This window comes from Hyaena hyaena, unplaced genomic scaffold, assembly GCF_003009895.1.
Source record: "Hyaena hyaena isolate Hyena2069 unplaced genomic scaffold, ASM300989v1 scaffold_74, whole genome shotgun sequence".
NCBI classification, from domain to species: Eukaryota; Metazoa; Chordata; class Mammalia; order Carnivora; family Hyaenidae; genus Hyaena; species Hyaena hyaena.
The window spans coordinates 3,772,712-3,795,972 of record NW_024080706.1 but is presented as its reverse complement, the minus strand read 5'-3'; the positions used below and the strand labels follow the sequence as shown (position 1 = coordinate 3,795,972).

General features: G+C 43.3%; 1 protein-coding gene across 2 annotated transcripts in view; it reads right to left on the bottom strand.

Moving 5' to 3' along the window:
• Window positions 1–360: 360 nt before the first annotated feature.
• The window catches only part of WT1 (WT1 transcription factor), a 47,725-nt gene continuing 24,824 nt past the window's right edge, over window positions 361–23,261 (bottom strand). For both annotated transcript variants that reach the window (XM_039233371.1, XM_039233372.1), the window contains 5 exons: window positions 11,211–11,307; window positions 8,418–8,568; window positions 4,867–4,956; window positions 4,171–4,263; window positions 361–1,742 (listed from right to left, as the gene is read on the bottom strand). In XM_039233371.1, the coding sequence (XP_039089302.1) occupies window positions 1,621–1,742; window positions 4,171–4,263; window positions 4,867–4,956; window positions 8,418–8,568; window positions 11,211–11,307 (553 nt within the window). In that variant the 3' untranslated portion in view covers window positions 361–1,620. The remainder of the gene's footprint in view (window positions 1,743–4,170; window positions 4,264–4,866; window positions 4,957–8,417; window positions 8,569–11,210; window positions 11,308–23,261) is intronic.

Sequence of the window (23,261 nt, the reverse complement as noted above, 5' to 3'; positions counted from 1 at the left end):
CAGAAAAGGCCAGTTATCATTAGCATCCCTATGCTCTTTTGCTGACCTGGAATAAAAAGTGATAAAATGATAGCCTAACTAAAATAAACCCTCAAGCATGCTTCTGACCATACCATCCACAAACCCATCTGACTACAGCTTAAGCATGATCACTTTATAGTGCTGGCTGCTTCCAGAAATGATAATTGCCTCCTGAGGTTTGACAGAGAGAAACAGAATAGTCGGGACCTGGATAAACTACACTAGTGACTGTGACTGTCGATGTCGGTAGCATCTTCTCACCTGTTTAAGACAGCCTCAACTATCTTAAGATTTGAACACAATACAGCCAATACAATCTTGCCACTATCCTTTTGAATAGCCTTTAATTAATTGAGAGTGAAGTGAAAAATGCAGGTTACATTTTTAGTGTTATCATTGATATGCTGTAAGATCAACACCAAACAGTGATGCATCTAACATTTATACATTTCCTAATTTTAGTTGTCAAAGAGCAAATCATGATCAGATATTTTTATTTACACAATAATTTCAAGCAACAGTAAATAATAAACACCCTCCTTTGAACACACACACACACACACACACACACACACAAGCATGCACACATACACACACGCCACCACCTTTAAACAATGGATTTCCTCACACTAGTAAGTCTCATTTTTTCACATACACTGGTAGACTCAAAGTTATCAGTGGAGATCCTGGACCAGCCCTATTTTCTTTTAGAGTCACTTTAATTTTTACAACTTGAAGCCACATAACCAGCGTGGTCTGTACACTCGAAGGACACCCCAAATGATAAAAATGAATTCCACTTTCTTTGTGTGAGGAGATAAGTACACCTCTGAAGATGCATAGGATTACCTCTCAAAAAAGTCAGAAATAAACAAAACCAAAATCTCAGATCTTCAAGCACAGTTTCTTAACAGCATGTGCTAATGTTAACATTGTATTAACTGAATGAAAAAATTCTTTCAGATTTCTCTACAGAGGTACTGGTTAGTTCAGATTCTCTTTTCAGCTGCTTGAAACGCACGGAGTTTTAAAGTTGCATGGTTAGTGCTACAGCCTGCCTTCCAGGTTAGCGGCCTGCCTAACCTCCGGAATGTCGGACGGAACTCAGCCCCCGTGCCTTGCTCTCTGATTTATTTCTTGCTGTTAGTAAATGGAAACCATGACAAAGTTTACATTAGCAGACACATACACATGCCCTGGCCTATAAATATTCTACGATGGAAAATGGTACAATGACTCCATTCCTAGTGAAAAGGAGCGTAAAAGGAGAAGAGGGCGGGGGGACGTTATCAACAATGGCTCTTCTTACAGTGGAAAATCCAGACCAAACGGCAGAGATGGGCTGTTAGCTAACTGGACATTGTTAGCCGCTTCGCCAGGGCCTTCGGGTCGACTAAAAGCAGGCGGAGCAGAGTGCACCTCCTCCGGGCGAACCTGATAGGATCCAGTGGTACAGGCATCTTGTCTTGGAAGCTGGATGAAGATCGCCTGCCGCTTCCGTCTGAGGGAGGTGAGTGAGGAGGAACTTTAAAGTCAGAGCGGGAAATAGTTCACACACAGTCCTGCCTGGGACGCAGAACCGTCCCCAGGTCGGACCCCTCAAAGCGCCAGCTGCAGTTTGGTCATGTTTCTCTGGTGCATGTTGTGATGGCGGACTAGTTCGTCTGACCGGGCAAACTTTTTCTGACAGCTAGGCCACCGACAGCTGAAGGGCTTTTCACCTGTTGACACAATTGCCAGTCAGAGACACTTGCAGCGGAGAGACTGGGCACAAGTTCAACTATCAAAGGCCCAAGTTAAATTATCCCAAGATACCCACTCTAGATCCCCTCTAGTTCTTTCCCTAGGCCAACAAACTGGGCTCACTTCATAGGCAGCCTTGAAGCGGCAGCACCTCTGGGCTCTTAAGGAGTAAAAAACTAAAAATTATAAAATATTATTAAGTCAGAGGACGGGGGAAATGGCAGGGAAGGAATGAGTCTCGTTAACAAAAGTTTCTGGGCAATTCACATGTAATCGAGGGGGTTTGTTTCAGCCTCTGCTGTTAGACCATTTCAGGAACTGTGTAACTGTTTTCCCTCCACTGTATCCCCAGGGAATTGAGCTTAACTGGGCTTCAGGGGCTCAGGATCATTACCCTGGATATTACGGATCCATTGCCATCCATGAACAGAGCTATGACTAACTTTAATATCTCTGTCTGTGTAGATATTCTGGATGGGCTGGGTATTTTAAAATAAATCACTGACACCAGTTTTCAGGATATTTGCATCTTTTACCTTAAAGCGTTACTCAGAGTAAAATCCCTATTCTAGTTGAGTCATAGTTTTAAGATTCTTAACAAGGTTGCCAAAAGACTGAGACTTCTCCATCTAAAGAGCTCTCAGAAGTTCGTCCCAAGCCTCTGGGAAGATAATTAGGGCCTTAATATATGCCCAGCCTTGTGTTGGGCATCGTCTATATACATTATTTCGTGTATTCCTTGCAATATGTAAGGGCAGCATCAGCATCAGATGTGGACACCTGGTGAGGGCAGACCCAAGCAGGATTTAAATCCAGGTCTGTCTTTTCCAAAGCCCGTGCACTTTGCAGTATCCTGCCTCCCAGGCCTGGCCATAGTGGAAAGAGAGCTGTGGCTTTATCCTAAGTAAAAGTGCCACAGGAGCCAAGGAGATCCACTAGCGAGATCTGTAACACTAGGGAGATCTTTCCAGGATGTCACTGGTCCCAGTTTACCTCTCCTATGAGAACCACTGTTTGGGACAAGCACCAAGAAATGTCCCAGGGGAGGCACTGCACCAGGGTCAGGACTGGGGGCTGGTCAAATATCGGGAAAACAGTCTGCCAGTGACACAGGTCATTTTGCGCATCTGCAGATATGCACAGGGTTCGGTGGATGGAGGCGGGGAGAAGGGCAGAAGGGGTGGGTACAAGGGATGATGAGTTTCTCACCAAATGATGAGGCCAGGACTAGGGAAAAGAAGCAATACCAAAGGCACCTGCGTAGGGCAAATGACATGCCCATCACAACTCCGGGGCACCGGTGCCTTGACTCTGTAAATGCAGCCTGTTTGGGCTGAGAATCTGGGACTGCGTGAGGGCTCATGAGCTCACATTTTCCTTCACCTCCCACTCACTATTCCTGTGCTCTTCCTGCCCCTCCCCCCAACCTCCAGCCACGCTGTCAAAGGTTATCTCCTGATACACACATCCCAACCCTTTCTCTTGTTGGTCAGTCACTCTCCTCAGTCTCTCAAGGGCATTCTGCTTTGCTGACTTTGGCTCCCTTCCTCATTCTTATACTCTCTGGGCTGCGAGATGAACCCATGCTCTTTCTCCAACAAAGAGAGAGATGGTGGGGCTGGGAGCAGGCTGAACTGGGTTTGCTACTTACTAGCTTTGGGACTATAAACAAGTCATTTCATGACTATGCGCCTCAGTCTCCTTATCTGGTAAATGGGAATAAAACATGCCTACCCTCCTCTTCTTACAAGGACCTTGCAAAAATACTAACCCTAAGCCTTGGCCTTCCTTCCAAAGTTAGAAAATACATAACAAATATGGAGCTGTTTTCATTATGAATCACACCAGTCTTGTGGAAAAGCAAAAACTTTCAGCAGCCAGGGAATAGATGTCAATTCCCCCTCTATACTAGTATAAAGGAAATACTAGCCATATGCTGATACGAGTCTGGATAAAACCATGAGTGCTCTTGGGACATTAAATTTTTAGCACAGCAAGGATTCACTATGAAAATAGTGTCATGAGATGTGAGCTCTTCAAAGAATAAACATCTGGCTTGGGAGAATTTCTGCTGTTTTTCTATAAAGTTGATTATCCTATCAAACTGAGCGATACAGTGTGATTTAACAGAAAATGGAGACCTACTTCACCTCTTCTTTTTGTTCTGGACACTCAGTAGTACGTTCTTTTCACATCGCCCTCTTGCTCGTTGTTCCCACCCTATCTGTTCTGAAACAATGTTATTATTTAAAAACAGCCCTGCACTGTTCTACCTCAACTGAGTCTAAACCTGCTCAGAACTTCTAGGCTAGACTTTTCCAGTCACTCTTTCATCACAAACAACTTCATTCAACAGTATTTTTTAAAAAAATAATGAAAAATAAATGTGAAGAAAAGTTTACGCACTTGTTTTACCTGTATGAGTCCTGGTGTGGGTCTTCAGGTGGTCAGACCGGGAGAACTTTCGCTGACAAGTTTTACACTGGAATGGTTTCACACCTAAACGGACAGAGAAGGTCTAGCCGCAGCCCTAACAACGTGGGGGCATAATGAGGCCCACGAGACCTCCTCCTGGTGGCCTGGGGAGCCGGGCATTTCCAGCCACCTGTGATGTCTGTCTCACCCTCAGATTCCCCCAGCTCCCCAGGCCTAGCACGAAACCACCTGATTCTGCCACAGTAATCCTTGAAGACCTGCTTCTGTTTTGGGAACAACTAGTCCTCAACCACAAACATCCAGCTTCTCACCAACTTCCCAGCTGTGTCCGAGACTGAAACAGTGAATCACAGGCTACAAACTGGGACTGTGCTCTCCACCGCCCTGTTCTTTACTGCTGCTCGACGTGTCATCAGCAGATGGCTGGTGGGATCCCACTGTTCTGCGGTTTGCAAGAGAAATGTGGGATGCTTCCTTTTCTTTCTTTCTTTTCTTTTTTTTTTTTTTAAGAAAAGGAAAATCCCCAGATATTGGGTGGGGAGGAATTATTGGAAAAACTAAACAAATGGCTAACCCTCTCACATCCATATTCAACAACAAAGAGAATCACAAGAGCAGCTGCAACCCAGAACATAACTGCCAGCAAGCAGAAGTGAGCCTACAAACCTGTGTGTCTCCTTTGGTGTCTTTTGAGCTGGTCTGAACGAGAAAACCTTCGCTCACAGTCCTTGAAGTCACACTGGTATGGTTTCTCACCTTGGGGAAGACACACATTCCATTTGAAAATGACGCTGGAGATGGGGTTGTCATTAAAGGCAACTTCTCCTAAGGGGACTGAAGGGATCCAAATGCCTAAGGCACTGGGTGGACCTTGTTGGGGTAGTACGGCCAACGGCAATGTGAGGCTAAAGGCCCGCCTGCACACAAGCTGGGTGTAGAATGGGGAACTGGGCGATTGAGGATGGTCCCTAACCTGCGAGCTATAAACCCGTGAGTTATAGTGGACAGGAGCTCAGGTTCTGAAGTCTGCACTAGGGTCACATCCAGCCCTGACACTTAAAGTTCTGGGTGAGGTGCTATTTTCTTATTGAGAAATGGGACCGATAATATGACAGCGTCGAAGGATTTATGAACATAGTAAACAAGACCATCACATAAAGGGCTTAGCACAGAGCACTACTCAAAAATAAATAAATTAAATAAATAAATAAATAAATAAATAAATAAATAATACTGGTAGAGAATCTTTAGATCAATAATAAACCAAAGAAGTCTTAACGCCTAAACTGAGTTGGAGGCAGAATTCTGGAATGGATACACCTTGGAGCTGGCCTCATGATGTAAGTGTTTTATGTGTTATGGCCTAAAGGTTTGGTGCTCTCCACTACTGACTTCTCATTCCTGAATCAAGCACAAACAGCCCCATGGTTGTGAGACACTCAAATCAAACCAGGAGCCAAAGTATTTAGAAAGTTTCTGGTATCCCTTTATCCGAGAGAACTCAGTAGTGGGATTACACAACTTTCTGCCTCAGAATGGAGAAGCCCCACCCATGTCCTTGCTAGGGAAAGTTCAGCCAAATACTGGGAACGAAGCCCCATGAGTGCACTGCATGACCTTGGGCCTTCCCACCTTCTTATGAGAATTCTGAGTCATCAATGTTCTGGGATGGGGAGCAAGCTACCCCAGGACCAGTGAGCCTTCCTGGTGCAGGGCAGTCCTTAGTTGCCTTTCAGGCCTCATAACTTCCTCTGTTCCCCCTGATTAGTCTGCATTCCTGCTGTACCAGAGCTCACCATTCCCCAAATATGCCTTGCACTTTGCTGACCCCAACCACATGTCCCTATCTCCACATTCCTACCCATCAAAAAGCCTGCTGTACGTCCCTCACCAATGCCCCTTGCTTCCTCTGCAACGCCTTCTTGGAAATTTTATGTTCAGACTGAAAGCCCTTTCTTCCCTCAGTACAGAATTTATCATAGAACATCTAACGTGAGAGGCTGTGTCCAGGGCTACCTTCCCCCGTGGGCTGGAAAATCCCAAGGGCAGGAGCTTTCCCTTAACTTTGTATTTACATCTGGCCCAGTGCCTTATACTTCAACGACCCTACTCAGTCCAATTTATTTTTCCTGCCTTTCTGCTTCTGCTCCTTCTTGACTTCCTCTACCAGACCTTACCCACTCTTTGATGATTAGCTTAAGCCCTTCCTCCTTCTGGGATGACTTTAGCTCAAATCAGCAACTCTCCTCAAGTTCCTCTAGCCTCTGATCTAGTACATTATCCTATGCTCTCTTCATCTCTTTTCATTTGTGTGTATCCTAGCTCCAAAACAGACTATAAACTTTTGAGAAGGAGATTTGTGACTTGGAGTTAAAAGGCATGACTTTGGGCCCTGCGTCCACTACATTCTACCTACCTGATAACTGTTCAGCGTGTGAAGATTAAATGAAATAATGCATGTGGAGAATCTGGCACATAAAAGTATTTAATACAGAAGTACTTAATATTATTACATGTAGCTAAGATTGCATTCTTTCAAGAAAAGGGCTGCAGGACTATTAAATACCAGTCTTGTCTTCTGCAACGAAGAGCTTCTTAGAGCCTCAGGTGGGTCTGGGAGTCTTGGCCATCTTGTCCACTGCTTTCCCTTCACACAGACATCTCCCCTTTACCGTTTGCTAAGTGCCTCTTCCCCATTAAAGGTTTTGACCACCATATTGCTTTCAATGCATTCTCTTGTATCTCTCCAGTCACAATTTTACTCTATCGTTTTCCTTATAACATAAACAGATACTTTTCAAATGATCGTATTTGGGGACACATGTAAAAATTTAATAGACCCCTAGTTCTCTCACCTTTAGCCTCAAAGCATGTGGTCTACTGAGTGTAAACTCACTCTCTTCTTCAGCTTCCTCAAAGCAAAATAAGCAGTAATAACAAAACAGTAAGGGTAGTTGTAGCCATGAAGCTGTCCTTCCAGTTATGAGGGGAAAATGGCACCAATTCCCCTGCAGGAAAGCTTGTGTTTCACACGGTTTCCCTACAGCAGAGACCCAACCACACTCCTGTCCAGTGCCCACAAGACCAACAGCAAACATTTGTGAAATGGCTGTTCACATCCAAGATGCCAAGAACCAGACGAGGCCATTCTCTTTCCTAGAAGGAGGCAAATCTTTTGACCTGTGGGAAAATCCAGTTTTCCTGGACACATCATTAAAAATCATCTTTTTTCTTTAAGATCGAAAACAAAAATTAAACCTACAAATCCATTTTCCTATTCCTATCTGGTTGGTGATTACTAACTCTAACCAGTTAAAAGTTTTTCTTTGGACCATCTCTCCTTAAGTCTTATGATGACCTTGTCCATCATTCTCTCAAAATTATCTGAATACTGAACTCCCAGAATAGGTCCTCTCTCTTTAGAGAACCTAATAGTATTCTAATCCTTACACTATTGTTTATTCAGACCTATTCACATAGGGTACTATACTAGGTGCTTTATATCTAATGCCTTTAATCCAATTTGATTTTAAAAGTTAATCTAGCCTTGGGGTACCTGGTTGGCTCAGTTGGCTACGTAGCTGACTGACTCAGGTCATGATCTTGCTGCTCATGAGTTCAAGCCCCTCACCGGGCTCTGTGCTGACAGCTCAGTGCCTGCAGCCTGCTTCAGATTCTCTGTCTCCCTCTCTCTCTGCCTCTCCCAGTCATGCTGTCTCTCTCTTTCTCTCAAAAATAAACATTAAAAAATAATTTTAGGTTAATCTAGTCTTAACAATTATATAAGGTAGGCATTGTCATCTCCATCTTCCACAAGGCAAAATGAGGTCCAAAGAGAGGTTAAGTAACTTGCTCAAGGTCTCACCATTTGGTCATGTAGCCTGAATTCAAACACAAGTAAGTCTCTTTAGTTATGTGGAATTCTCCTTCGCTCGGCCCTTCCTGAAGACAGTTCACTGATGTTTGTTATTAAAGGATGGACACTCAGGATGCAAAATGCCCCTGTAGCCTTTTTTTTTTTTTTTTTTTTTTTTTTTTTTTTTTTTTTTTTTTTTTTTTTTTTTTAATCACCTTGGCCAGACCTTTCAAAGCACTGCCTACTGTCAATCCAAGAAATGTCCTGTGTCCGTAGAGGTGTGACAGCCAGGAGCAGGAGCTCCTGAACCACCCTTGCCCCAACGGCACTGGAAACAAGGCTGGACTGCGCACACACTTACCAGTGTGCTTCCGGCTGTGCATCTGTAAGTGTGACAGCTTAAAATATCTCTTATTGCAGCCCGGGTAAGCACACATGAAGGGGCGTTTCTCACTGGTCTCCGATGCCGACCTGACAAGAGTCGGGGCAACTCCGGGCACACGTCGCACATCCTGCAAGCAGAGTGTAAAAGAAATGGAGGCTTTAAGCCACATGTGAACATTCATGTCAGTCCTGAGGGAAAGGGAGCTTTAGAATATACCCAAGGAAGGGATGGCAGATATTGAGACTTGAGACCATTCCCAGGCATACCCCAGGTGCCCACAGCAGACATCACTAATGGGTGACAGATCAGGACATTCTACAATGCAGTGCTTCAACGTCATCACTATTGATCAACCAGAATTGGTACTTCATTGAAATCTGTTTGGGGATGCTGATCCAGAGGATCTGGAAAAGAAATGCTGGAGACTGAGAGAGCTCCTAATCCATCCCATCCCTCAGCTTCTCCGCTTGAAGCAGTGAAGTCTGGAAGTCCAAACTCCCAGGTTCTATTCTATTTCCTCCCATCTGGACACATGGCCACATGACCTCGGGCCCCATCTGCAATGGGTAAGGAAGTCCTTATTGGAGAAAAATATGGGATACTAAATGACCCAAACTGACCAGACTTTCCATGTGGAAGTAAATAACAAGAAAGGAGCCCCTGAGATTTGAGGGTTCTCTCTGTGAAGGGACTAAAACCACCAGAGGCCAATGGTATAGCCAATGTAAACGTTTAATAAAACCACCAGAAGACATTGTTTGCCTTCTGTGCACTTTACATGTTCTTCATTGTTTATGCCCTTGATCTTGTGGGAGTGGGTAGGTGTATGGTCAGTCCTCCATGACAAGGTGCGAAAGGTACCAGTGAGGCAAATTCTCCTTTCTGCTCTCAGGAGCAATGACTCATAGACAGGAGCAGTGGGAGCACCCCAGTGGCCACTGACTCCTCCCCACTCTCTTACAGATGTGCAAAAGTCAGGACCAAAGAGCACATCTATGTTTTAACACCTGGAACTGCCTCTGAGCTTAAACCATTCCCTTCCCTGTGCATTTTCCACACTATGCTTATGTTCTAGATTCTATTTCACACTGCCTTACACTGTGAGATCTTCTTTTCTGAAGGAAAAGTACTTAGTGACATACAACTTTGCTTTGATAGAATGCTTCCCATCCTTGCAATAGATTTCTGTATTTCTGTACCCCTTGGAAGGTTTGGGCTGGGGAACATACTGTTCTATCACCCTGATGCTTCTGGAAACATCAATCAGATCATCTCAGAGCACCCTGCCCCACACATCATGTGGGGGCCTGGCTCACACACAACTTATTTCTAGGGTACTGACTATGCTGGCGAGACTATCACCACAGTTATTCATGTTACAGCCAGAGTCACAAGTGAAAGTCACACATGCAAACCCTTGGTCACTGCATATGGTTCTGACTTCCCAAAAGCAGCTTTGTTGAGGTGGCCTTCCATTGACTTCCCCAAATTCTCCAAAATGTTTACCTTTTTACTTTACTTTCCTCACTGTCTTTGGAGACCCCTCTTCCCCAAACTGTTCACAGCCTTCTGTCTCCCTAAGAAGCAATGCAACATGGTGGTTCAAAACAGGAGGTCTGGAGTCAGACAAGACTTGTGTTATAAGTAGATATGTGACTGTGGATGAGCCACTCATCTCTGGCCTTCAGTCTCCTCATCCATAAAGTGGAGATATTAATACCTACCTCATAGAGATTCAGTGAGGATTAAATGGAAAAATAAAGTTCAAGTATAGAATGGATGAACCTTAAATGGCTATTGTTAAGTGACAGAAGTCAGTCTGAACTGTATGATTCCAACTAGATGACATTTGGGGAAAAGGCAAAACTATAGTGACAATGAAAAGATCAGTGGCTGTCCGGGGGAAGAGAGAAAGGGGAGGGGGATGGATGAATGGGTAGAACATAGACATTTTTATTTTTAGGCAGTGAAATTATTCTGTGTGATAATGTAACGGTAGACCCATGGCATTATGCATTTCACAAATCCTATAGAACCACACAGCACAAAAAGACAACTCTAAATGTACACTATGGACTTTCATTAACAATAACACACCAATACTGGCTCATTAATTGTAACAAGTGTACCACACCAATGCAAGCTATTAACAATAGAAGAGACTGTTGGGGAAGGGTGAGGAAGAAGGAGGATATGGGAACTCTCTGTACTTTCTGCACAATTTTTCCTTAAAACTAAAACTGCTCCAAAAGTTAAGTCTGTTAAGACAAAAAGCCCATTACAGAATTCAGCACAATGCCTGGCATATAGAAAGTGTGCAGCACCAACAGAGTGGATGCTGTTATTATCGTTACAGTTATTAGGACACTCGGCAAGACACAGCCTACCTTTGGGCACTTTACAATGCAGACCATGTCAAGGGTCTGACTTGGGTAGTCAGGAGTCCAGGTCATTAGTTACAAGAGCTGCAAGCCCATCTGGAGGAGATGAATTAAGCAGTGAAGGGGCAAAGGATGGGATTCTGCCAGAAGCTTCTTGGTCTGAGTTAGAGAGATGACTGTGTTCACAATGACCTGTGGACAGGAGGCTGCCCTCTCTGCCCAGAGGGAGAGGAGAGGACCTTATTGTCAGAGCAGCCTATAACTAAGAATAGACTTACCAGGGCCAAATGACCATCATCAGCAAGGAAGTGAAAGGCTGTTGAGAAGGAAAAGAGACCGACGACCCTTCCAGCCAGCCCCCTACCCCCCCCCACACCCGAGTTCTCACCTGAATGCCCCTAAAGACGCCATGGGTGTGTATTCTGTACTGGGCTCCGCAGAGGATGGGCGTGGTGTGGTTATCACTCTCATACCCTGTGCCGTGGCTGCAAACACAAAGAGGGAAGAACAAGGCTCAGGTTGGCCCGCAGGCGCCCTTTGGAAATGCACATCTGCAGCAGAAGGAATGTTTTTTAAAAGCTCACAGGACAACAGCCATTGGTTTTTGTGTCCTTCTACCGCCTTCCACCGGGGCTACTCTGAAAGCAGGGCTCTGTGAAGGGCGAGGGGGGCCATTCAACCCTTGCGTCACCACCATGTGGCCCTCCCTTGTGCTCAGGGAGGCTGTCTGCACCTACGCCTCTCAGACATGCTGGGAAAAGTCACAATGGCTTTCTTCCCTGGCAAGTTGTTTACCATCTAGCCAGCAGAACAGACGGCTGCGAATATCTCCAGAATGAGCAGATACCTCAAGCTTCACATTAAGTGCAATGGATTTTTGTCAGCAACGTGTGACTCAGTTTTTATCAGATAGCCCCAAGTGATGACACAGAAGAAATGTCACATTCTCAGAAGTGGGGATTACATATCAGTGACCCTGCTCCACTTAATGGACGGATCAGTTTTCCACATCAACTTAACTCTTTGCAGCCAACCCGTGCCGTAAGCGGACACCACATAATCTCTCCCAGCAGTAGATTGCCTGGTCCTAGTCGGTGCCCAGGCTAATCCTAGACTGCTAGCAAGGGCTGTGAGATGTGGAACACTGAAAAAGTACAACTGGGAGAAGTGAATGCTCTGAAAGTGTTCTCTCCTTTAGGTCAGGTATCTTCTCTGCAGTTACTTTACTTCCAAACGAGGAGAGTAAGGATTCTTATCTACATGGGTAGGGCATTATAATCACATCTAGAATCACCACAGGGAGCTTTTATGAAATACCTCAGTAAAGTGGAAAAGGTCTGTCAGTTCCTCAAAAGATTAGACATAAAGTTACAATCTGACCCAGAAATTCCACTTCTAGGTATATTCTCAGGAGAAATGAAAACATGTATCTACACATAAACATGTACACGTTGTATATTGGCGGCAGTATTTATATAGCCAAACAATGCAATCAACCCAAATGTCCATTAGCTGAGGAACTGATGAATGAATCATAGTATATTCCTAAACTGGAATATTATTTGGCAATAAGAAGATACAAAATCCTGATACATGATAATGTGGACAAACCCTGAAGACATGCTAAGTGAAAGGAGACAGGAACAAAGGACACACCTGTTGCGTGCGTCCATTTAAACAAAATGTCTGGAATAGAATAGGTAAATTTATAGAGAAGAAAGTGAGTGGCTGCCTAAGACTGGGGAAGCCGGGGGGAAATGGGAGAGTGACTGTCGAAAATGTCCTAGAATTGTGGGAGCGGTCGTACAACTCTGTGAATATACTAAAGACCATTGATCTCTTTACTCCAAATGAGGAGACTGTATGGTATGTGGAATTTATAAAGCTGCTTTACTTAGCTTGGGAGAATAATGGGATCCACACACAGTTTTTCCCCCTGCAAGCCTCCAGGTGTAATTAACTCTCAGGGCTGAGAGCCTCCACCCTCTGCCTCTGTTACCCTAGAAATGCCAGGGGTCCCGGTGTGGGAGGCAGGCAGCTTGGCTGATCGGCCCACTCCATCTGAGGGTGTGGGGAAAACCTGGGGCTGGTTTAACTCCCACTTCCCCAGGGGAGAAAACTCCTGGAAGGAAAGGGCGTCTGCCAGGATGATAGACATGGTCCACACATCCCGCAGCCACAGCAGCTGTGGAATTTCATGTTTCATTCTGGCTCCAAGCTTTTTAGAAAGAATTGCCTGTCTCCCTTGCATAGATAGTGACAGCAGTTTCGGGAACTAGGCGGAAGTTTTGCTCCCCTTGACTTACTCTGTTTCTGCATCCTTCAGGTGATTTTTGACACATCCGGGGAGAAATGTCCCAAAGAGCTAAACCAGAGTTGCACACGCAAAACTTGGAAAGAAATGCTGAACACAGATAGCATCTGCCTTTCTGAGCCTTACAATGCACTTGCCAAAGAAGAGGCCATGTCTGCCTTCCTCACAGTTACACTGTAAAGGCAGTGGGGATGTTAGAGTTGATGACAGTGGTGATGTGGTAGCAGAAAGGGGACAGGACAAGAATGACATGGCCAGAACATTTTGCCTTGAAGTCAATGAAGACATGCCCCCTCTGCTTGGTTTAGTCAACTGTATGGAGCCAAATTGTGACTTACACATTTTCTAGGGCGGAGGGCTCTCTAGGGACACAATAGGAATTTGTATTATTTTTAAGTTCTGCTATCAAAGGGGAAGAATTAGAAATCTGTTGTGTTAGCAGCTAATCTCTGGATGTTACTTGGGTTCCTGGAGGGCGTGAGAGATAGACTTTCCTCAAAATACAAAAGTCAAAGGTAATGATGATCCTCAGAGCCAGATGTAAGCCAACGCACCAAAGAAGCAACCAGAGAGGCATCTGGGTGGCTCAGTGGGTAAAGCATCTGACTCTTATTTTCAGCTCAGGTCATGATCTCACATTCCTGAATTCTGGCCCTGCCTGCACTGGGCTCCATGCTGACAGCACAGAGCCTGCTTGGGATTTTCTCTCTCTTCCCCTCCCCAACTTTTGTACTCCCTCTCTCTCTCAAAAATAAATAAACTTTAAGGGAGAAAAACGGCAACCAGAAATAAGACTCTACCTGCCAAATAAACCCCTGGGTTCTTCTATCAAGTCCATGAATAAAAACTACAGCTGGGCCCTAGCCTACTGGCTTTGGTATCTCCAGAAGACAAACACATCAATGCAATTCCACACTATGGAAACCCTGCAAAGCTCTGCCCAGTGTGATCCGCACAGAATACTGAGTATAACTCACAGGTATTTACTATGGTGACAACTCTCTCTAGATAAGTCAAGGAAAGCAGGTCAGTGGTCTTGGGACCATACACTAACACAGGTAGAAAAGTCATCTACTCCAGCCCTCCTTTCAAAGCTTCTGTAGCTCATCTTCAACAGTTGGACAATATGACTGGTGGTTTTAAGTTTCTAAGGCAGCCCATTCCGTTTGGGGAGGGCTTTAATTGCGAGGAAAGGCCCTTCTAAGCCAAGCTGAAATCGGCCGCCTCCTGTCTGTCTTCCGGAGAACCACAGCGTCAGTGTTTTACAGCAGTCCCTGTGTGTCTCCTCTGCTCTGTGATAAATTCGGCCTTGAAAACAGGCCAACTCGCTCCTCTCTGTATCCTCTCAGCTTGGTGACTGAAGTTAAGGCACAGAGTCCATAAATGTTCCATGAGATGGATGGAATCTAACTCCTCTTCCACATGACAGTCCTTCAAGTACTTGAAGTATCTGAAGACAGCTTTCCAGGGTACAGAGCTGGGGTCCTCTCAATGATTATAACATAAACTGCTGTCTAATTCCTTTACTGTCTGTATCATCTCTTGATTCCCTTCCTTTTGTTATGTCTCTCTCAAAGTGTGGGCTTAAAAATGGATCCCAGTGCCCCCAGAAGGGTGGGGAAGGAAGACTATCCATAAACACAAAAAGTTTTAAGAATTAGGAAAATAACATAAATGCGTAAGACCAGAGAGTACATGCCTCATCCAAAGAGATTCCATTGTAATTTTTTCAAAATCAGTATACCAGTCAATCACAACACAATGCGTTAGGCCCACAGGCTATCAGGACTCAATGAACACATCTAAAGGGAAATCACTTCTAGCACTCAAGTCACGGTGGTCTCCCTCCCTCAAACAGAATCCTCATCATCCACAACAGCAAGACCTGCAAGGAAGGCCCCTATCTCCAACCTTGAGCTTGAGGACATGATTTTTTTTTTAATGCAGTTGGAGACTACACAGTTATCCTTCAAATTCCATTTTATTTCTTTTAGCAAGTCATCTCCAACAGTTGAAGTCTTTTAACTTATCTGGCTAACTAAACATTGGCTTTCCGTCCCATTTCATATTATCTCTACCTTTGAAAATTACTTTTTCTTTGTTTCTACTTAAAAAAAAAAGATGATCTTTCGTGTTGTGGAGAGCTATTATATTTACAATACATATAGTTGTTCTCTGGTATTCAGGAAATGATGGGATTCTAGAAGGTCCGTCCATGTGGCAACCTGAGAGAAGCCATCACAGAGAATCTGGTTATTTGGATGGGCAAACGTCATTGGTGGGAGTTAATCTGAGACAGAATTGGAACAGTCACCACTGTTAAGACCCAACCAGTAGCTTAGATGGTCAGGTAAAGCCAAGCTTTTCCCTGAGAGAATTAGCCTTAAACAGTTGCAGTGACTAAGCCATAGATGAACTAAGATAGAAGTGAGGGTAGGATTCTTAAAGGTCTAGAGCCAGAAAGCCTTCCAAGAAGAGCAAGGAGCTACTTGCCTAGTGAGGAGGTATCTGAGGCCAAAGATGCACCTTCCAAATAAAGCATTCGCAAAGCCCTGGACAGTTGTAGGGTAAAAATTTATCATGACTCGGTGACAAGGGTGTTATCATTCATGGAGCAGCTCTAGAGTGGAGAGTGAATCCCACCAAATAAAGCAATCAAGAGACCCAACCTCTCTTAGGGTAGAAATGTACACAGTGGCTAGACCTACCCTCCAACCCAGATAGTGAGGAAGAAAGAAAGGACTCTGTTCTATCAGCCAAGGACTGGCAATCATATGAACCCAGTGTTATCAGATCTTTCCATTCTCCAGAAAAGTCAGAAACCAAAATATTTATGTGAGATCATTTCAGTTTTTAATTCTGGCAAATAATTGAGATTTTACAGAATCACAGTTGGTCAGACAAAAGATCTTTGGCTTCAGGGACACCGGAGGTTTGCAACCTCATTTTTAAAGGTTGTGCAGTAAGTTTAAGCTGCAAACTAGAAAATTCCATCTTGATTTTGTTGTCTCCTTCCATGTGGCAACCAAGTAGAGGTAGGGATTTACCAGGTTCTTGGAAAACTGAGTATTAGAACCTTCTGAACCCTTCAAAATGTGAAAAGATGCTACATTTATACAACAAGCTTGGCCAGTGCCACGACGACAAAATCCAGAAGCACTTGTCATCTACAGGTATCAGGGGTTTACCTCTAAACTTCATTGGCCCACTTGCAAGTAGCTTTAAGTATTGAAGCTGTAGACAGAAAACTGTAAATTCTAGTGTATCAGTTTCCTATAGCTGCTGTAACAAATCATCACAAATCTGGGATCTTGAAACACAGATTTAATCCCTTACAATTGTGCAGATCAGAAGTCTAAAATCATCCTCGGTGTCCTAAAGTCAAGGTGTGGGCAGGGCTATTTTCTTCTAGAGGCTGAGGGGGGAAAAAACCTCTTTCCTTGTCTTTCCTGGTTTCTAGAAATTATCTGCATCCCTTGGCCTCTTCCTCGCATCACTCTGACCTCTTGCTTCCTTTGTCATATCTCCAACAACTCCTCTGTAGTCAAATCTCCCTTCTGTCTTCTTCTTATAAGGGCACTTATTCCATTTGGAGCTGATTCAGATAATTCAGGATAATCTCCCCCATCTCAAGATCCATAACTGTCACACCTGCACAGTCCTTCATGCTACAAAGGGCATCATTCACAGGTTCCAGGAATTAGGACTTAGATATCTTTGGCAGGGGTGGGGGGTGGGGGGTGTGTGTGTGTCATTATTCAACCTACCATACCAAGGGAACCAGACTTACTCAGTTTCTAACAGGTACATTTGAAAGAGCTCAATTAACCTGGATCCTTTATCTCCAAATGAGTCTAGAAGACTAGTCCCAAGAAAAACAGCACCTCCCCATCAGACCATTAGGGCATCAAACGAGACTAGGTAAATAAAGCACACTTCTTGGCACATGGTATGCCCTCAGTGTTTGCTATTACTTACTCGTACGATCTGCATTTTGCAGCCAAGAAAATTGAGACTTAAGAAGACATTGAGTTATCTGCCCAAAGTCACACAGATGGCAAGTGGCAGGGATGGGGACTGAATGCAGGACAGTGCAGCTCTTCTTCCTTTAAAACTAGCTAGACAATTCTGATGGTAGAACCCCATCTTGCGTTCACGTCTATCGTCGTGACACTGGACTAATTCCCAGCTCTTTCCTCCAGCGGTATGAATGAAATTAGGCACGCTGAAGGCTTAAACATGTCATGGGAGTGGGTAGAATAAGAGAAGAGGAGCAGTGAGGAAGAACAAGTTCAAGACACTCACCCTTCAATATACTCCAGCTTCTGTTCTGAGGCACGATATTTATTTTGATATAAAGAAAACACAGAGCCAACTATGACAAAAATGGCCTGCTTATATGTGACAGAGCACTCAAAACTGAGCACAATTTCTACAAAGAAAATATTTTCCACATAACTGGGTAAGTACACTAAGGAGAAACAGTTATTAGTAGAGCATGTACCTCATGACTTTATTCTTGGTGGAGGTGTGGACTGTGCATTTTCCTAAACAGCTTTAAAATGCATAAAAACGCATCCTGAGAAAGTCTGCTTTTCCTAGACAGCTTTAAAATACATAAACACGTGTCCTTAGAAAGTTCACAAAAAGAGAAAAATGTCCTTCATAGAACACAAATTATGAGCCCTCTTCATGCTAAAAACTTGTACATTGAGGTTTGGCCCAGAAAAAAACCTTAATGTTAGAAGAGTAGCTTCTTTAGAAATGATTAATTTTGATATTCCACAGGCACAAGAAGATTAATAAAAAGGAATTGAGGTTTTACAGATGAAGAAAACCAGAGCTTCCCTGAAATCCCTTATCAACAGAAGAGGTTTAAAAAAAAAGATTGGGGGGGGGGGGAACAAAAGAAAGAAAAGAGACTTTTGAAGGTAAATAACATTTGATATAAATATTCAAAAAAGGGAAAACTCCACCTGTGACTTCTCTCTTCCACCTCTAGTCCTTGGGCAGGTAGGCAGCCCCCTATCCTCACCTCTGTCTTCTCACCTCTGCAGAGTTAATCTGGTTGAAGGAAAGCACCTGGGAAAACTCCAGACTCTTGCATATCCAGAAAATGGAATTTACCCATCAACCTCTCGTCTCTGTCCATCCTTGATACTCAGGCTTATATGTGAGACCGTCAAATGCTTGATTCTTTTTGGTGTTGAAAATAAACTTTGCTGCAAGCCTTGAAAACCGTCACCCCTGTCTTGTGCACCACTTTTGAGGGAAAAGAGCACTGGAACCATGTTCATAAAGTGCCTCTTTAAAGGTTAAACACAAGAGGTGAAGCTGAACACACCAATCTTCAGTTATTGTTGTGAAGGAAAGAAGGAAGGAAGGAAGGAAGAAAGGAAGGAAGGAAGGAAGGAAGAAGGGAGGGAGGGAGGAAGGAAGGAAGGAAGGAAGGAAGGAAGGAAGGACCAAGTCTAATCAAGCCTCTAGATCTAACTACCTATTTATATGAAATCCAGGGGAAGGGATGGAGGTCCAAAGTTAAAAAACTGTAAAAGGAAGCAATCTGCTGAATCCAGATTGTGAGATATTCTACCAGCCAAGTGATGTGCTATCTCCAGCATTATCAATACCATGAGAAAAGAAATAAAAAAAAAAAAGGGGGTGGGGGTGAGAGGGCTTAAGGGAGGACAACGAACAAAGTAAAATCAAGCCCAAAGAAATAATAAGCATCTGCACAAATGCTTAGCGTTCACAAGGATACACCATGCACAGAGATAGTGGAACTTTAACTAGAGGACTCAGAGCCAAAAGAGCAGAAACTTTACCTAGGAAGCCTTAGTGGTCACACCAGAATGCTTACGTTTAAAAGCTTTGCTGAGTGAAAACCTAATTTCCCTGTAGCCAGAACAATTTCAGAACTCACTTTCCCATCCACTTAGAAGATGTGACTTGGGAAAATGAATACATACTGAATCCTCTTTCTGCACATAGTCAGAGGTGGTGACCATGCAACACAACCACCTCGAGCTCAACATGAACGCTGTTTTATTCTCTGCCTGAATGTGATGTGCTGAGGGCAATATTTGAATAAAATTCTGTGCAAACATCATTAGCAATGCCACCCAGCCGTTCTCTTTTCATGTGATTTCATCTTTTATAGTGGGAATACAGCAAATCAACGGGTATATAAAAGGCCAAAGCAAAGGATTATTCTGTTCCTGTGAATATAATGGGAAAGAGTAAGCAATATATATGTTTCTTTTATGAATCGAGCACAGAAAGTAGAACCTAAAAATAAAACAACTAAGTTAAAGTTGATGGAGTTAAAAAAAATAATAATGTTCACAATCTGATGAATCATGGGTATAAAATTTCCTCTGAAGTATATTTGTCTTCCTCCTCCGTTCAGGTATTTCATTTCAGTTCAGATCTCAAGAAAAAGATGCATTTTGACTTTTACCAAAAACATAATATAGTTTGTGTCACTTTTTTTAAAAAAAGATTTTTTTTTGAGAGGGAGAGAGAGAGAGCATGAACAGGGGAGTGATAGAGGTGAGAGGCTGCTGACAACAGACAGCCTGATGTGAGGCTTGAACTCACAAACCATGAGATCATGACCTGAGCTGAAGTCAAATGCTTAACCAACTAAGCCACCCAGGCTCCCCTATGTGATGTCACTTTTAGCTGAAAAGTAACTACAGTAAGTCGAATGTACCTTTTAATGAACACATTTCCCATGAGCATTAGAAAGAAGGCTTCTCCCCTGCGCCATCCTTCATTTTATTTTCTATCCAGGTCTCATACGTCCCTATGGTATCCGGCTCCACATGTTATCTGGAAGGGAAGAGGGCTCACCCCACTTTTATTAACTTTGTTTTAATCCTCTTTTGAGTAGCTCTTGTTCTGCCCACTCCACATCCATCCTACCTTCCTCTGGAAACAGAGCTCTTTTCCTTTCTAGGAAACCATCCTTCTTGTCTAATAGTACCCTCAGGCTCCAGGGGCAAGGACATGCTCAGGACCAGGCCAATCAGAAACTTCCCTGGGTCTTTTGCTGGAGAAGAACCAATAGAGAGGTATTCTCCTTTTGAGGTTGTAATTGCCAAAAACTAGAGCTATTTTTGCCACAATGGAGAGAGCCTGTCTGAGAAGGCAGCCAGCACAGAAAACAGCAGAGACAAGTGACAATGAAACCATGTCCTAATGACGCCATCTGAGGCCCTGAATCCAGACATGGAGTTTTAAAATACAACATAGTAAAAGGTGCCTGGGTGGCTCAGTCAGTAAAGGGTCCTACTTAGGCTCAGGTCATGATCTCATGGTTCATGGGTTTGAGCCCCATGTCTGCACAGAGCTTGCTTGGGATATTCTCTGTCTTTCTGCCCCTCCCTGGCTCTCTCTCACTCTCCCTCTTTCTCTCTCTTCTTATTTCAAAATAAATAAATAAACTTTAAAAAATACAATACAATAAGCTGCCGAATTTAAATCTATCCTTTGATCGATGCCAGTTACAACTGGGATTCTGCCACCTGCTAGAGAAAAAGTCTTGACTCATACATAATCTAGCAGTTACCTAAAAGTAATTGGATTTATTGTTTCAGCAAAGTTCTCAAAACATGGTATCTATGAATGAGTAATGGTCCCTTCAAAGCACTATCCTTTGGAAGATGCCTACTTGTTTCAACCATGTTATCATTACTAAAACCTAGTTTGTATTCCTCTTTTGAAAGTTTCTTTATAGTCCTGGTTCCTATGTCTTCACTTCCCACCTTGTCATCAACCGCTACTTAACAGGGGACACAGGCTGAGTGGATAACAGCCTGACAGCAAGGCTTGTATAAATCAGTCCTTATGAACCATCAAGCTTTTCTCACCACTTGAAATGGCACACAAACCTCCTCCGACTGACCTTTTCCCTTTTATTTAACACTCAGAGCAGAGCTAAGACATATTTTAAATATTTGAATCCAGTTTCTCACAACTGTTTGGAGAGAACAAAAATGTGCAAAAACGCCATAATTTTACTGGGCCCTACCATTTGGAAAAGTATTTTTAGGTGGGACTTTCATTCCTACTTCAACACACACAAACACAGGAACTATATTTTCATAGACCACCTCATTTAGACCATGTAAGAAATATCTGATCTCTCCTTACATGTGTCTGGCATAGAGGAGATAGTTCATCAGAATCTCAATTTCATCTAACTCACTGGGTTTACTACTATCGGTGCTTTGGCTCTACGGCCACAAACTGCTACTAGGGTGTCCCAGATCCACACAGAGACAAACCTAACAGGAAAAGATGGAATAGGATCTTTTCAGCCTGGATTCCTAAAGGCTCTTATCCAGCTAGTTTACATGCTCTTGAATCTGAAAATTTTACTCAGCTATGCTCAATTACTTCAAAAAAAATTATCCTCCCTAAAACTCTAGGATTAAACACAGTGCTCTTAAGACTAGATGTCCCCTGGGGTGCCTGGGTGGCTCAGTCGGTTAATCACCCAGCTCATGATCTCAAGGTTCATGAGTTCCAGCCTGAGTCAGGCACTGCACTGACAGTGTGGAGCCTGTTTGGGATTCTCTCCTTCTCTCTCTGCCTTTCCTCAATGTTTGTATGCTTCTCTCTCTCTCTCTCTTTCTCTCTCTCTCTCTCTCAAAAGTAAATAAATAAACATTAAAAAAAATTAGGGGCCTCTGGGTAGCTCAGCTGGTTAAGCATCGGACTTCGGTTCAGGTCATGATCTCACGGTTCATAGGTTTGAGCCCCCAGTCGGGCTCTGTACTGACAGCTCAGAGCCTGGAGACTGCTTCAGATTCTGTGTCTCCCTCTCTCTCTGCCCCTCCCCTACTCGTGTTCTGTCTCTCTCTCTCAAAAATAAATGTCCTCTGCTTCTCCAGTTGAAATGGAGGCTTGCAGGTGTGAAGAGTGTGCATAATTATCTTTTTCACAGGCCCCACTCTCCAAACAAACATTAGTAACACAACAAAAGATTTCAAGGTGAAGAAACAAAGGAGAATCTTTGTAATATGTTCATGGAATCACACTCATTCTCAAAGAGATTTTGAAGCCAAAAGCATTACTGCTAAAAGTCTTGAAAAGGAAGAAATTCAAAATAGAGACATCGGACACAGTACAATACTTGAAAAAATGTTGAGGAATGTCACCCATATTCTTGAAGAAAGGATTAGTTCTTTTTCGAAAGTCAATCATCTCCAAAATTACTTTTGTTAAGTAGGCTCCAGGCCCAGCATAGAGCCCAACACAGGGCTTAAACTCATGACCCTAAGATCAAGACCCAAGCTGAGATCAAGGGTCAGATGCTCAACTGACTGAGCCACTCAGGTGCTCCCAAAATTAATTTCTAAACAATCCATTCAAAATTCTAATTAAGACTTAAAAGTAAACTTTTTATTTTAGAATTGTTTACATATACAGGAAAATTTCTCAATAATACAGATAGTTGCCATATATCTCATATCCAGGTTCCTCTCTGATTCATATCTTGCATTAATATAAGTGCATTTGTCACAATTAATGAACAATATTGATAAGACTTTGAAATAACAAGGTAAATCTAAAATTCATTGTGAAGAATAAATGAGAGATAAGAGCCAGAATTAGTTTGAAATCTAATTGGCATCTACAATGCTAGTAAACTTTTCTACCAGATATTTAAACACACTATAACATTATAGCAAAGAAAACAGTCTGATACTTGACAAAAAGAACCAGACTGATCAAAAGAAGAGAGTAGAGTCTAGAAATGGACCCACAGAATTTGACAGGATCCAAGAATTGATAAAGGTAATATCTGAGGTTAATGAGGAAAGACTGGATTATTCAAAAATAGTTTAGGGACACTGACTAGTCCTCTAGAAACAAATCAAGGTGGAATCAAAATTGCCAAATAAATAAATGCAAGATGAACTAAATGTTTAATTGTAGAAAGGTAAGGGGCACCTGGGTGGCTTATTCGGTTGAGCATTCAACTTCGGCTCAGGTCATCATCTCACAGTTCTTGAGGTCAAGCTCCACACTGGGCTTGTGCTGACAGCTCAGAGCCTGGGGACTGCTTCAAATTCTATGTCTCCCTCTTCCTCTGCCCTTCCCCTGCTCATAATC